The 16,761-nt window shown below is 35.3% G+C and overlaps 1 protein-coding gene and 2 long non-coding RNA genes across 3 annotated transcripts; all 3 read right to left on the bottom strand.

Moving 5' to 3' along the window:
* Positions 1 to 9,077: 9,077 nt before the first annotated feature.
* On the bottom strand, positions 9,078 to 9,708 carry LOC145105501 (uncharacterized). Its single transcript, XR_013707338.1, has 2 exons — positions 9,648 to 9,708; positions 9,078 to 9,235 (listed from the first exon to the last, which is right to left on the bottom strand). It is a non-coding gene; the product is annotated as an uncharacterized LOC145105501 (long non-coding RNA).
* A 2,885-nt stretch (positions 9,709 to 12,593) lies between these two features.
* On the bottom strand, positions 12,594 to 14,835 carry LOC145116379 (uncharacterized). The gene is made up of 2 exons (XM_079052724.1): positions 12,995 to 14,835; positions 12,594 to 12,633 (listed from the first exon to the last, which is right to left on the bottom strand). The coding sequence occupies exons 1-2, from the start codon at positions 14,833 to 14,835 to the stop codon at positions 12,594 to 12,596; spliced, it is 1,881 nt and encodes a 626-aa protein (XP_078908850.1).
* Positions 14,836 to 15,794: 959 nt separating this feature from the next.
* LOC145105498 (uncharacterized) lies at positions 15,795 to 16,468 on the bottom strand. Its single transcript, XR_013707334.1, has 2 exons — positions 16,365 to 16,468; positions 15,795 to 15,952 (listed from the first exon to the last, which is right to left on the bottom strand). It is a non-coding gene; the product is annotated as an uncharacterized LOC145105498 (long non-coding RNA).
* Between the last annotated feature and the right edge of the window lie 293 nt (positions 16,469 to 16,761).

Here is a 16,761-nt window from a genome sequence, read left to right as displayed (position 1 = left end):
TACAGTCACATTTCTTTAGAAATTTTGATACCATAACTTTCACAGGTCGCCCAGTCCATCCTTAATAATCTCACCCTTTATCTTCTAGTCCCATTAAAGGGAAACTACTTTTCATCATATCATAGCTATGGCTGAGCAATTCATTTCTTATTATTTATTTCTCATTTCAGGGAATCATCAATGATTATATTGTTTCTAATATGATTATGCAAATCCATTTCATGCTAAGGATGTAACTAATCCATCCAAAATCAGGCGATATTTACTACATCCTCAATAATTATCTATTATATCATGATTATAATGATAGTACTTCATGTTTGTTAAATGTCATGCATCTTAACGTCACAATACTAGCATTATAACTAAAACTTTACAAGTCTTTTTTTGCATCTTTACTATAACACTACTGTCGCGACTAGCTTTTTGGGCTTTTTCTTCATTTATTCATATCGTTTACCTTCAATGACCAATCTTAGTATCCTTCCTATCTTCTTTTACCAGATCCTCTTCAATAACTTCCTCTAACAATCTTAAGGAATGGATCAATTCACATTGATCCTTTTGTCTGGATGCTTACTTTACTACAGATGATAACATCTCAGTAGACTTTTCTCGTCTCATGACAGGGTTATTTATTCCAATTTGCTTCTAATTCTCTTATGCGTACAATACAATACTAATATTTCTCATTTATACTTATTCATTCTAATTACCACTTATATGTGGATTATGGACCCATTACACTTTCTCTATGCTATTCTAATCTTGTAGGGATTAAACATCCCCATTCCAAGTATCTTATTAACTCCCTTATTGAAGTAGAAAAATGAAACTACCTCACTTTTAACCATAATTAGCACTTCTACCCTTAACCCTTGTGTTGGTATATAACACTTACATATACTAAGCACCATCTATATATTAGTACGGTGCTATGAGGTATACATTCCTGATTACAAAATGCATGCCATCTCATTTGTGTCGTGCTTCTCCGTTAAACTTGATCTTCACGAACTTCATGATTTTGTTAAGTGTCAATGATTGTCATGTGTCTATAGTTATATGTGTGAACCATAGCACTACATACATAGTATACTCATATAGTCATGACTTTACCACTCTGTCCCCCGATTCACAAGCTTAAACATGTTCTCATCTACTATCTTTCAACACATTCTCTATTTGAGAATATGAGGGTTCATCTTACTAACTTTTATTTACCTTGTACCCTGGAATTTGCGGCCCATGACTGGAACATCGAAAATATGTACTTTAATATATATATATATATATATATATATATATATATATATATATATATATATATATATATATTACTACTATAGTGGAGTCATACATCCCTTCATTTTGCATCTCGCTTCCCATATACCTATGCATCCTTAAACTCTTTATGGAGCTTAATCTTTATTCTTAGGTCTCATGAGTCTATTTGACTTCCAAACCAACCTTTAGCCACCTCTGGTTTCATATCTCACATTCTACGTACCAATTTACTATTGAACCCTCCTTAGCGCTTAGTATTTCTCCTTAGACTTTATAAGTCTATGCGACCCTCGATCATTCCTTAACTATTCCTTGATCTTAATTTGGTTTTATGTAAACCTTTTAGCCAACCCTCTTATACAACTATTTTTATTTCTCTTACATACCGACTCTTTCACATTTACATGTCCTTATTACACAAACTGGGGTAAGTTCTATGATAACTCAATCATGTTCCTTTATACATAAAGGGGTACTATCTGATTTATCACAGCTTAAAGACTGCTCACACCATCTAGACCTAGGAATTATACCTATACTCTCATCCATTTTGCTTTATGGTATGTTCATTATGTCCTTCTAGTCATAAATTCCTGAAAAGTTTCTAGGTTTCTCTAGACACATTACTAATATGTATCCCTTACATGGTATGTCCACACTTCATGTTAACTAGGGGCTTTATGTCACATCGTTTTACTATCCTGAAACTTTGAACATACTTTCATTATTATTACAATAATATTTTAGTCTAACCATGCTTAAAACTGATTCTTGCTTGTGTTGCAAAAGAATAGCAAAATTCTTAATAATCTTAGGTTTCTAATTCTTTACTCGAATTGTGACTATACCTCATCAGCAATATGCCTGATGGCTTGCCACAATGCTTTCAACCATATTCACATAATATGGTGATAACAATACTCTTGTCATTACATATGACCCATACATAATTCACATAGCACACTGACAGTGGTATCTTTTTCCAATTACTATTAGTATTAACCAGACATATAAATCTTATAAAAATCTATCATCCTTTTTCAAACTCTAACGATACCTTATGAATAATATCCTTGATTGTTCTTAGCAACGATTTCAATCTTAACACCTGACACATAGGTGACAATAGCTTGGTCATGACATATGAACTCAACAAAATTCTTATAACATACACGCATACAAGAGTGTTCTTTTTTCTAGCCACACGTCATATCACTCTAGACTTGTAAGTCTATCAGGAATTCTACCATTTTTAAGGAATCACACCTTTTAATTTTCATAGGTTAAGCCTACGAAGGTCAATCCTTGCCTGATTCACTAAAACCACGACTTTGATGCCAAATTGGAACACTGTAACGCCCGCAGATTCGGGTTAGTCAATTTAGAGACAATGAGCGTCAAAAATGACTTTTTATGGAATATTATTTTGAAGGAATAATCTTAACCAAGTTACAGTATATGTCACAAGGGTTTCGTACATATAAAGAATGCCGAAATCCGAGTTATAACGAAGAAGTTATGGCCCGTCGAAGTTTTACGGCTAAACTGGCACGACACCGCGTAAATGAAACGAAAGTCGTAGTATATGTTAAACCGAGAATGTACATAAAAATAACGTCCAAATCTGACTTCGTATAAGGAAGTTATGATTTTTATAAGATTTAGCATAGCAGTGCACAACCTGGAATTCGAATTTTAGATCGATCAATTTTTAGCCGACACAACCTAAATGAGAATTTAAGATCTCATTAATATGAGTTCAACGACAAAAAGACTGTCGAAAACGGAGTCCGTATGTAGAAGTTATTAATATTACACGGTCGTTAGCAGTGTAATCTTCTCATACTGTTAAATTTAAAATGATCGAGAATTAGCCAATGGAGTGAAAAGGATAGTTGTAGATATTGTCAATACCTACGCGTGGATATAAAGAACGTCAAAAACGGAGCTTGTATGCAAAAGTTATGGAGTTTAGAAGTCGGAAGGGTGTTGTTGCGAAGTGGGTGACGTGGCGCGATCTGAGCCATTGCTTTCTACCCACGCCTTGGCACCAGATGGTGACATGTAGCACCAACTTGACGATTTGGAGGCCAAAACTCGACGAGTTTGTCCCAATTCCAGCCTATAAATACCATGTGAGAGTGCCTTTAATTTTCACACAAAAACCCTTTCACTTCTCTCTCTAACCTCTCTCTAAGCCTCCCAAATCCCTAGTAACCTCAAGGTGCTAGAGTAAAAGCCCCAGAGTGCTAGAAAGCTCCGAAAAGAAGATCTTTCGGCTCGGAAGTTCTGCCCCGCAGAGCCCGGTTTCTAGCCAAACCTCCCGGTAAGTGAGTTATGCTTACCCTACTTCAAGTATAGCTTATGTTTAAGTTCAATATCGTTATTATGAACTTATAAACAATAAATATATTACAAAAATATAAGATACAAAGTGTTATTATAATATCTTTTAACTACTCGCGGTACGGAGAATCTGGTTTGAAGGGCCGCATTGGGTTGTTGGATTTCAGAAGTACTATAATGCCAAAATGGTCCTGCCCTCCGGTGTTTCATGTCTGGCCCCTGTGTGACACCAGTCAAATTTTGGTCAAAAATAAATTGATCAATAATCGTAATTGGGATGAACCAAGTGGTAGTGTTTGTAACAAGGTTTCCAAAAACATAAAGAACACTGAGATCCGAGTTATAACGAAGAAGTTATGACCAATCGAAAATCCGCGTCAAAACCGGCAAAACACTGTTCAGTGTAAAAAAGTGAATTTTCGATAAAAGGCTTTTTAGCCTTAACAATCTAAACGAAACTTGTAGAATATGTTAAAATGAGAACGTTCATAAAAAGAACGTAAAAATCTGACTTCGTATGAGGAAGTTATGATTTTCGAAGTTTCGGTTTAGCAGTAGACAGCTAAAAATTCGAAATATAAATCGATCGAGATTTAGCCGACGCAACTTAAACGAGAATCGAAGGTCTCGTCAAAATTAGCACAACGGTAAAAAGACAGACGAAAACGGACGTCAGATGAAGAAGTTATGAATTTTCAACGGATTCCCGTCTCGGTCTGTTTAAATTAATAATATTAAAAATAAAGCCAAAATCAGCCGAAGAAGACTAAACAAAAGTCGTAGAGTATGATTTTACCTATGCGTGCATATAAAGAACGCCAAAAACGGAGCTCGTATGCCAAAGTTATGAATTTCGGAAGTGTTTGGCACAAAAATCAAGAAATTCTAGAAAACCGGGAAAAATCGCATGAGTCAGCTTCGGACACGTCACCTCGCATGTGAGGCCTCCACGTGTTCGCTTCTCATTCGACTGCAGCCTCGCGTGTCGTCTCCTGATAGGTCCGAAGTCGTCACCTTCTTTCCCCATTGGACCGAACTTCGGTCCACTTAGAAGAGGCCACCTGTCCGAAACACGTGCCTCGCACAAGATCCGAATCCGAGCCACCTTCGCTGCTGATGACGCGTGTCCTGCTGACTCACCCCTCACCTCGCCACCTGTCTGTTGAGTCACACTTCAGACCGCACCCTCGCACCCCTATATAAAGGGTGCGAGACTTCTCGGCTAGAGATGATTTTTCACCCCTAATTTCCCCATTTTGCACCATTTCACCCCCTCGACTTTCTCACGACCCCCCAAGGCCCCGGTATCGAGTCTAAAGCTCGAAGCAAGCCCCAGAGCCCCGGAATTCTCGAGAAGTCATCCTCTCTCCTGTCGAAACTGTGCCCGTTTTGAGCCGGTTTTTCGTCAAACAAACTCTTTTCCGGGAAACGAAACGCTGCCCGAATCACCGCTTATCAAAGTGTGTTCATACCCCTATAATCTACCTTTTCAATGGTTTTTAAATGCTTTTAGGGGGGGGGGAATACAAGTTTAACACAATATTAAATTGTGTTAATAACTGTGTGTGATAATAATCACACATAAAGTTTCCGTAGGCTTTTAAGAATTACTAAATACTTCCAAAATAACGTAAAGCCATGTTAAATTCTTTGAAAAATGTTTTATAAACTATTTCAAAATATAAATGCCAAAGTCATGTTTATATATGTATAAATATATAAATAAGACTTGAAGGGCTTAGGACTAATGAATTATCCTATATCCTTTTCCTTATTTGGATGTGGAATTAGGGTTGTATTATTTGTCCGAAGGTCGTTTCCTTCTTAATTATATATATATATATATATATATATATATATATATATATATATATATATATATATATATATATATATATTATACATATATGAGTCTAAAAGGTTACTCCTTTTAGTATCATTACCTTTGTATCAGGCTGAGCAAAGGTGATATTCCATGAGAATTCATGCTAATCAGATAGAACATATAAATTATAATAGGTATAATTTATGATTCAAAACTAAATATACAAGTATGATTCATGACTGTATACTTTCCAAGGAAATTATCAAATACATGTTTGGAAAACTAAAAATATATTGTCAATCATTATTTCAGAATGATTGAGTTTTAATTCAAGAATATACTGTCAATCATTATTTCAGAATGACTGGGTTTTAATTCAAGAATATACTGTCAATCATTATTTCCGAATGATTGGGTTTTCAAAACTAATATACATGAACGTTTAATATGCTTTTTATGAGACTCTGTATTCAGGTTGTTTAATTCATTTTAGACAACATAGGAAGTCCTGACATTATAACCAGAATCTCCAGCCGCGGATCAAAACAAGTGTGTGTAGCTCTATATCGGGAATTGATAACCCCGCACTCAGGCTTCTAGCTATAGTTTGATGAGTGACAATTGTTATCACCAGTTTAAACGCCCGCAAAGCATTTGTTTCAGGCCATCCGTCATAGTATGGTTATAATAAAAATTACTCATTAAAAACGTATTAACAATACGTTAATGTATAAACAAATAAACGAAAGTACACCTTCAAAGTACCAGTTTATAGAATACAAAAATACAATGGTTTAATACAGTTTTCATTAACACCTGGTGGAGCGAGGCACACTCTCAGTTTCAAGTTTTCATAAAGGAATACAAAACAGTAATACAAAGAGAACGGTTTATGGGATTAAACCACTTATCCAATGGAACTTAGTCACTTAATCTCGGTAAACTAGTATAACATAAAAGACCTTTAGTGGTTAATTCTATAATTCCTTAGTTGATACATCATAGTTATACATAAATGATGTCCGATTGACAATAAAGTGTGTGACTTCCCCCTTACTTCCTGATCCTTTTTTGGTTGTGGGCTTAGGGCAGATACACCCAGTTGACTGTCAATTCGATATTATGTTATGTATAATCAGTATAAATTAAGTAATTACAGAGGGAAACCATTGAGGTTACCAGTTAATCACCTCAGGAGATATAGGATTTCCTGGAGAAACCAGTGAACTTATTCAAAGAATTTAGGGTATACTTAACAGAACTAAAATACTTATGAACTCACCAGCTTAAATGCTGATCTACTCTTTCCAAATAACTTGTATTCTCAGGAATATAGTAGACATGTACACTCCCGAAGCTTTTGAGAAGACTACCTAGTACCGTACCGCGACTCTTGTCTTCTCCTGTACCTACTTCAGTGTTTGAATATGTAATGTTTAAACGCTTATGTAAAACTTATACTTATTAATGCAATGGTTGTTTGTACTTTGATTACTATATTGCATGTGTTGTGATACTTACCTAAAGTCCTCCGCCCCCGAACGTTTCCGCCATTCTGGTTTGGGGGTGCGACAGATTGGTATCAGAGCAGTGTTTATAGTGAACTCAGTATATCAGTCATAAAAGATATACAACTATAAACCTATTGGGATAAAAACACTCTGACTAAGAGTTATACTTTAAAAATATATCAATATTTTATAAAAGTATAAGTACATGCAGAGTATGTATACCAGAATGAGTATCACAAGAAGAACAAAACTAAAGTATTTAGATGTTGGACATTGCAGTTAAACCTAGACAGTGATGTAATCATATCTGGGATCAATATAGCCTGATCAACTATATTCATCCTAGATATGACCACCATGTGTTTAGGGGAGTGATTGTAGTGTTGCAACTGGTCTAAAACTTACCTAAGTACCAAAAGAATTCTAAAACCAAACATAAAGACTAAAATACTATGGGAGTATTTTAGGATGCTATAACAAGAAAACTGAGAAGTTGTTAAGTTCTTGTATCTAGAAGTCCAAGAATCAAACTCATAACTAAAATAACATGGAGGTATGTTTCATACCTGTAGGAAAATGTTAAAAATATCTTTTCTGATAAGTCTATAATTACTAAGTGGATACATTAAGGTTATATATAGCCGAGATTTTATAGACTTAGAATAGGTGATTTTCACTCTACTTCCTTTTCCTTGTTTGGATGTGGTTTTAGAGTAGGATTACTTATTCAAAGGTCTATTTGATCTGGATTATATATAATCGGTACACACCATGTGATTATAAAAGGACCAGAAAGAATCACCTTCGTAAAGATTTTCTCATAGATTCTTTAGACATTCCCATTCTCGTATAAACCCGTTAGATAAACATAGTTACTCCAGCAATCAATAGAAGAGTCAAGGAGGATCCAACAGAATTTCATTAGGAGAATTCCATGGAAAGAAACAGATAAACTATAGAAATCATTTAGTGCCTTTACCCTATTAAGAACACCAATGAGATATTCGCATGAACTTCCGAGATTCAAAATCTTGATTTCGAAGTAATGAGGATCAGTGTCAGAATCGGAAGTAAGACAGCCCGGGAATTCAATATACCTACAGAGGAGAAGTACACCCTATAGATACCAGGAGAGAACAAATCATTACCACCCAGAATAGAACAAAGGAAAACCACGCATGATTCATGTGAAGTGTTCGAGCACCTTTCCATCTAAGTAATAACTAGTAAATCCGTTCAACCTAGTGAGTTAGTGATTTCATTACTCACATTAGGTTTTGAGCTTATCCACTTTTCCTGTCACGGCTAATAACAATAAAACAGATCACGGAATCTTAATTGATAGTGATTACTTCTCAAATTCATAAGTCTATTTTATGTAGACACTGTTATGAATTATTTTCGAATATTTTTTAAAATTAGGAAAACGATATCCACCAAACAAAGGTAACTTAGTTTGGATAATACTCGGTTCCTAACCATTCTAGAAAATTATTCCTGTTCCTCACCAGGACTGCATCATAGGGATGCAGGTCGAATCATTGAGAACAATATAACAAAAAAAATATTAATACATAGATACAAATGGATAGAATACATTTAGAGACACGATAGTCGCTCACGAGCTCATTTTCTTATCATGAAACAGAATCATGCCTCCAAAGAAGTGTAACCAACCCACCAGTGAAACACCAATCCTTCATATAGATGCGGCTACATTTCAAGTTGCGGTCACAGCAGCTGTAACAGCTGTCATGGCACACCTAAATGCTAACAATGCCAATGTTAGCAGTAATGCTATCGGTAACCCCGATCGTGGTGATGGCCAAGTACAGCAACGAGCACCTACTTGTAAGGACATCTCGAACCTTAAGCCTAATATCCTTAAATGAAAGTTCGAGAACACGAAAGAGAGTTGTTCAACTCAAGAACCTAACAGAGGGCAACGAACTGGAGCAGTCAATACCCCCGTCAGCCCTGTTATTTGTAACACCCTTTTTTTTTTTTCCTGCGGTAAATAAATATTTACTACAGTAATAAAATATCTGATTTGGTCCCCATTTGAATATTAATAAAACTTCATTTATAATATAATGACATTTAAAGAGTTTTAAATAAACACAAATAAATCCAGGTTTAAACTTTATTACATAAAACATGATTTATTGAAATAAACAGCGGAAGACTTTTATCCATAATTTTCAAGAGTAATGCGGTTGCCACGATAGTCAAGCTGGATTCTTCCCCTTGTTTACCCCAGAGGGTCCTGTAAAAATGTTAATAGTATCTGATAAGTCAACGCTTAGTGAGTTCACAATCTATACATTTTACCACATGCATATAATCATTATAAAAATATTTACTGTTTTACTACAGTAATTCTGAAATATTTACTGTTTTACTACAGTAATCCTGAAACATCTACTGTTTAACTACAGTAGTTAATCATGTATGTCATATAATAATCATAGTAATAACATTTACTAGTATATAATATATAGCATAACATTTTTACCGTCAACAGTAAAAATTACACATATAACATGTTTACACATAATTACCGTCAATAGTAAATAATGGTAAATAATGGTAAATATTATTTATCATAATATCTTCACATGAACTTGTTTTATAATAACTACATACATGAGTATCACATATAGAATAGTAAAACTCACCTTAGTCGCAGAACAGCAACACGAACGTTTGTTTTCTCGAGTTTATTCACTTAACAGCCTCTCAGGATTTATCTTCTCGATTATCAAGACTATAATTTACACTTGTTGTTCTTTCCCAAATGAAGGAAAATTACCTCTCTATTTATAGGTAAAAATGTTGATTATTTTATTCATGACCTAATTTCTCCATTATTATTATTTTTTTTTATGATTTCTTTTACTTTTGGCCTAATTCTTGCACTCAATACCGCACCTAGAACTATTGGACCCGACTCCATCTTGAAGGAAATCGAGTCAGCTTTCCAATGGCACCAGCCACTCGCCGCCACGCGCCGCCACTCGCCACTTTTCCGGCCGGTGGTCGGCTGCCGGATTTCATTTCGAGATTTTTGTTCAAACTTCAAAAATTCATAACTTCTTCATACGAGCTCCGTTTTCGACGTATTTGTTTTTTCATGCGTAGGTATTTCCGAGTACTACAACTTTCATTTAGATCACTTTAGCTAAAAATAAATATATTTTTACTTTCATATTTAAATGTAATTATAACTTTTTAAACCATATAACCATTAAATCTTTTATACACATTTTTGATTATTTGTAACACCAAATTTACTACTATATATTTATATATAACTTATGATAATTTTATAAACATTTTTGACATAAATACTTATCTTTATTTATTTATTTATAAATGAAAACGGGGGGTTACAATTCTCCCCTACTTGGAATGATTTCGTCCTCGAAATCCTTATAAAAAGAACTCGGGATAATTCTTTTTCATTTCATCTTCTGGTTCCCAAGTCCATTCTGTTCCACGTCCGTGCTGCCATTGTACTGTAACAATTACTATTTCCTTGTTGCGTAATGTCTTTATTTTTCGATCTATAATGGCAACAGGCTTTTCAATGTAGTTAAGTCTGTTATCTACCTGAATATCGTCAAGTGGCACAATATAGGTTTCTTCTGCCATACACTTTCTTAATTGCGACACATGAAATGTGTTGTGTATCTGATTTAATTGTTCTGGTAGCTCTAAGCGATATGCTACCTTCCCAACTCGTGCAATAACTTTATATGGACCAATGAATCTAGGTCCCAATTTTCCTCTTTTCCTGAATCGGATGATTCCCTTCCATGGTGACACTTTTAGTAATACAAAATCTCCAACTTGAAATTCTAAGTCGGATCGTCTCTTCTCTGCATAACTCTTTTGGCGGCTTTGAGCTGTCTTCAGTCTTTCCCTGACCATCTGAATATTCTCTGTTGTCTTTTGAACTATCTCAGTACTACCGAGTACTCTTTGTCCCACTTCACCCCAACAAATAGGTGTCCTACACTTTCTTCCATATAACATTTCATAAGGAGGCATGCCAATGCTTGCATGATAACTGTTGTTATATGAGAATTCTACTAATGGAAGATAAGTATCCCAACTACCTCCAAAGTCAATCACACAAGCTCTCAGCATGTCTTCGAGTGTCTGAATGGTTCGTTCACTTTGCCCATCTGTTTGAGGATGGTAAGCTGTACTAAACTTTAATCTAGTACCCAAATCTTCATGAAACTTCTTCCAAAAACGTGACGTAAATCTGGTGTCTCTATCTGAAATTACCGATACTGGTACTCCGTGTCTTGACACCACTTCCTTGACATAAATGTCAGCTAATTGTTCCGAAGAGGAACTTTCTTTGATTGCAACAAAGTGAGCGCTCTTTGTTAACCTATCAACAATAACCCAGATAGTATCAACACATCTCGGGGTTTTGGGCAATTTAGTGATAAAATCCATGGTGATGTGCTCCCATTTCCAAACTGGTATCTCCAAAGGCTGAAGCTTACCATGCGGTTTCTGATGCTCGGCCTTTACTTTTAAACATGTCAAGCATTTTTCTACATAATTTGCTACATGTCTTTTCATTGATGGCCACCAGTATCCTTCCTTAAGATCTTTGTACATCTTGTTAGCACCTGGGTGAATAGAAAACTTTGACTTGTGCGCTTCTTCTAAAAGAACTTGTCTATTTCCACTGATGTATGGAATCCATACACGGTTGTATCGAGTCAACAATCCTTGACTGTTTTCGATAAGATTTGCAATTTGTCCTTTAATTCGTTCTTTCCCTTGATTTTCTTCCTTTATTGCTTCAACTTGAGCTTGCCTGATCATATCTATCAGTGATGTAACCACAGTTACTTCCATACATGATGCTTGAATAGTTGCACAAATTGCCTTTCTGCTAAGCGCGTCCGCAACGATATTTGCTTTACCCGGGTGGTAAAGTATTTCACAATCATAATCTTTCAAAACATCTAACCACCTCCTTTGTCTCATATTCAAGTTCTGTTGATCCATAAGGTACTTTAAACTCTTATGATCAGTGAAAATGGTACACTTCACTCCATAAAGGTAGTGTCTCCATATCTTTAGAGAAAAAACTACAGATGCAAGCTCTAAATCATGTGTTGGGTAATTGGCTTCATGTGGTTTCAGTTGCCTTGATGCATATGCAATCACCTTTCCTCTTTGCATTAATACAGCTCCTAATCCGCGATAAGATGCATCACAATAGACAGTCATATCATCGACTCCTTCTGGTAGAGTTAGGATTGGTGCTTCACATAACTTTTGCCTTAAGATCTCAAAAGCTACTTGTTGTTCATTACCCCATTCAAACAATTCATTCTTTTTCGTCAATTTGGTTAATGGTACTGCGATTTTGGAAAAATCTTGGATAAATCTACGATAGTATCCAGCCAAACCAAGAAAACTTCTAATTTCTGTAGGGGTCTTTGGAACTTCCCACTTCATTACTGCATCAACCTTGGCCGTGTCAACTTTAATACCATTCTGATTGATAATATGTCCTAAGAATTGGACTTCTCGTAACCAAAATTCACATTTTGAAAATTTGGCATACAACTTCTCGCGCCTCAGTACTGTCAATACTTCTCGTAGATGATATTCATGCTCTTCTTTGTTCTTTGAGTACACAAGAATGTCGTCAATAAACACAATCACTGATTTGTCAAGCATGGGTCGACAAACTCGGTTCATTAAATCCATGAACACTGCTGGTGCATTTGTAAGTCCAAATGGCATTACAATGAATTCGTAATGTCCATATCTTGTTCGGAATGCTGTCTTGTGTATATCTTCCTCCTTAACTCTCATCTGATGGTATCCAGATCGAAGGTCGATCTTGGAAAACCAAGATGCTCCCTGCAACTGATCGAAAAGGTCGTCGATTCTTGGTAGAGGATACTTATTCTTTATAGTGACTTTGTTAAGTTCTCTGTAGTCAATGCACATCCTGAATGATCCGTCTTTCTTCTTGACAAACAGTATTGGTGCGCCCCATGGAGAACTACTTGGACGTATGAACTCCTTCTTTATCAATTCCTGCAGTTGAGCAGACAGTTCTTGCATCTCAGGGGGTGCAAGTCTATATGGTGTCTTGGCTATTGGTGCTGCTCCGGGAGTAAGGTCGATCCCAAACTCTACTTGTCTTTTTGGAGGAATACCGGGTAAATCTTCAGGAAACACGTCGGTATATTCTTGAACTACTGGCACATTGGAAATTACTGTCTTCTTTTCTGGTTTACCATCTAGTGTATAAACCAAATATCCAGTACATCCATGATGTATGTACTTCCGTACTCTTGCTGCTGAACAGATGGATGTCATGTTCCTTCTTCCTTCCCCTTGAATGATTAGTTCTCCCCTACTTGGGGTTTGAACTCGGACTCGATGTCTTCTACAGTCGATCAAGGCATGATGCTTTTCTAACCAGTCCATCCCTATAACGATGTTGATTTCTTTCATCGGAATTGGAATGAGGTCGATCTTGAACTTCACATCGGATATTACTAATACACAACCTTTATATACATGATGTGCTGTTATCGTCTTATCATCGGCTATCTCTACTTCTAATTCTCTATCTAACTTTTCTAGTTTAACAATTATATTCTTGCTATATGATAAAGACACAAAAGAGTGACTTGCTCCAGTATCAAACAGAACTAGTGCTGGTTTTGAATTAATGAGGAAGGTACCTGCAACTACGTTTGGTTCATCTTGTGCTTGCTCAACGGTGAGCTGGAAAGCTCTACCTTGAACTCTTGGGGCTTCATTTCTTGTTCCTGTTCTCCCATCAGTGATCCTCAGAGTAGATGGAGTTGGAGTTTGAACCGTACCTTGAGCCAACAAAGGACAATTTGGCTTAATATGCCCATACTGATTGCAATTGTAGCATATTTTCAACTTTTCTGGACAATCCCTACTCAAGTGCCCACTTTTTCCACACTTGAAACATACTCCCATTCCCATACGACATTCTCCTGGATGATTCTTCCCACATTTATCACACTTGGGATGGTTCTTCTTGCCTTCAGTTTGGTTATTGGTTTGTTTGAACTTCTTGTTTGGTTCTTGAACGTGTACCTGCTTTCTCTTCTTGTCTTGAGTCTCCATATCCAGCTCCTTGAGTCTTGCTATTTCTGTCATGTCTTTGAATGTCTTGCAGTTAGAGGTTACAACAACCTCTCTGATCCTGGGCTTGAGTATCTTAACATAACGATTCATCTTCATCTTTTCCGTGGCCACAAATTCTTGACAAAAGATTGATTTTTCCAGAAATTTATCGGTGATTTCATTGACCGATTCCGTTGTTTGCTCCATAGATAGAAAATCTTCAGTTATTCTATCTATTTCTACCACTGTAACATACTCATCTTGAAAGAGTATTTTGAATTCTGCCCAAGTCATGTTCTCTATTTCAGCTTCCTTAAGCTTCTTCATGGTTAACTCCCACCAATCATTCGCCGTTCCTCGTAATTGGTTTGCTGCAAATCGAACTTTTGCTTCTGGCTGACAAAAACAAGTACGAAAAGCATTCTCTATCTCTGATATCCAGCGCATGCTGACCAGAGGGTCCTTCTTTCCATGGAACAATGGTGGTTTGGTAGCTGCAAAATCCTGATACTTGCATTTCTTGAGTTGACCAGATGCTGCCATCTTATTATCAATGATTTTTAACAAATCAGTCTTTACTTGCTCGAATAACTCTGGGAGAAATTCTTGAATTGCTACTCTTATTTCAGACGCAACTAGCTCCCTAACATTGACATCTTCATGTTGATCTTCATTTCCATTTCCACTTCCATTTCTTGTAACCACCATCTTTCTGATAACCATAATATAATAAATTATATATATATATATATATATATATATATATATATATATATATATATATATAAGTAATTAATCCTATGCCTTATTCTAAAGAAACTTCCATCTGTTTTCTGGTTTTCCTTGTGGTCCTCCCGTCCCAATTATGTATCATGTGCTTTCGTTAGTACGGGCCCATACTAACGTCCACACATATACATAATTGTTTTTGGTATATCACAAAGTCTTCCAAATTGCAGATTTTAGTTTAACACGCATTTTCTATTTCACATATTGTAGACATACATATAATGTCTACAGAGTTTACTGATTATACTCTTTTTAACCAATTAATATTATCAAAGAGTATTATAAATACATAACTATACATAATGCTGAATCAAATAGTCATTCAAATAATTAACTTTTTACCCTAAAGCAACAATCAAACAAGAACATGCAGTAAGGCTTTAGTCAAAATTCTAAGTCTATGTAATTCTAATTATGCATAGTTTTAAAGCATTTACTTTACTCTTTGCTAATTTTAAGTAAACACATAATCATACGGATATTTATCTATATCCTATTCAATTCTAGCATGTGAAATATATACATATATATCATATATATCAAAATTTCTTGTATGTAATATATTATAAAAATATATTATATTATACCTTTTGAAGAATACCGGCTGACTGCTCGTTCCGCATTACTTTACTCTTTTAAAATTTTGACACTTTTTCCAAAATTTTATTTTTCTTGAAAATTTTGAGCTTCGGTTTAAGTTCAAACACACACTGATGTATATTTGAATCCCTTAAACTAAAACTCTGATACCAACTTGTAACACCCTTTTTTTTTTTTCCTGCGGTAAATAAATATTTACTACAGTAATAAAATATCTGATTTGGTCCCCATTTGAATATTAATAAAACTTCATTTATAATATAATGACATTTAAAGAGTTTTAAATAAACACAAATAAATCCAGGTTTAAACTTTATTACATAAAACATGATTTATTGAAATAAACAGCGGAAGACTTTTATCCATAATTTTCAAGAGTAATGCGGTTGCCACGATAGTCAAGCTGGATTCTTCCCCTTGTTTACCCCAGAGGGTCCTGTAAAAATGTTAATAGTATCTGATAAGCCAACGTTTAGTGAGTTCACAATCTATACATTTTACCACATGCATATAATCATTATAAAAATATTTACTGTTTTACTACAGTAATTCTGAAATATTTACTGTTTTACTACAGTAATCCTGAAACATCTACTGTTTAACTACAGTAGTTAATCATGTATGTCATATAATAATCATAGTAATAACATTTACTAGTATATAATATATAGCATAACATTTTTACCGTCAACAGTAAAAATTACACATATAACATGTTTACACATAATTACCGTCAATAGTAAATAATGGTAAATAATGGTAAATATTATTTATCATAATATCTTCACATGAACTTGTTTTATAATAACTACATACATGAGTATCACATATAGAATAGTAAAACTCACCTTAGTCGCAGAACAGCAACACGAACGTTTGTTTTCTCGAGTTTATTCACTTAACAGCCTCTCGGGATTTATCTTCTCGATTATCAAGACTATAATTTACACTTGTTGTTCTTTCCCAAATGAAGGAAAATTACCTCTCTATTTATAGGTAAAAATGTTGATTATTTTATTCATGACCTAATTTCTCCATTATTATTATTTTTTTTTATGATTTCTTTTACTTTTGGCCTAATTCTGGCACTCAATACCGCACCTAGAACTATTGGACCCGACTCCATCTTGAAGGAAATCGAGTCAGCTTTCCAATGGCACCAGCCACTCGCCGCCACGCGCCGCCACTCGCCACTTTTCCGGCCGGTGGTCGGCTGCCGGATTTCATTTCGAGATTTTTGTTCAA

Source organism: Lactuca virosa, chromosome 1 (assembly GCF_052849685.1).
Source record: "Lactuca virosa cultivar CGN04683 chromosome 1, Lactuca_virosa_CGN04683_v6, whole genome shotgun sequence".
NCBI lineage: Eukaryota > Viridiplantae > Streptophyta > Magnoliopsida > Asterales > Asteraceae > Lactuca > Lactuca virosa.
This window is presented reverse-complemented; position numbering and strand designations above follow the sequence as displayed.

Excerpts from the sequence above, each read along its gene's own strand:
- LOC145116379 (XM_079052724.1), bottom strand. The coding sequence starts at position 14,835 with ATGGTGGTTACAAGAAATGGAAGTGGAAATGGAAATGAAGATCAACAT. Across the intron at positions 12,634-12,994 it reads CCATGGGGCGCACCAATACT|AACAAAGAAGAGCATGAATA; the intron begins GTTTGTCAAGAA and ends GTGTACTCAAAG.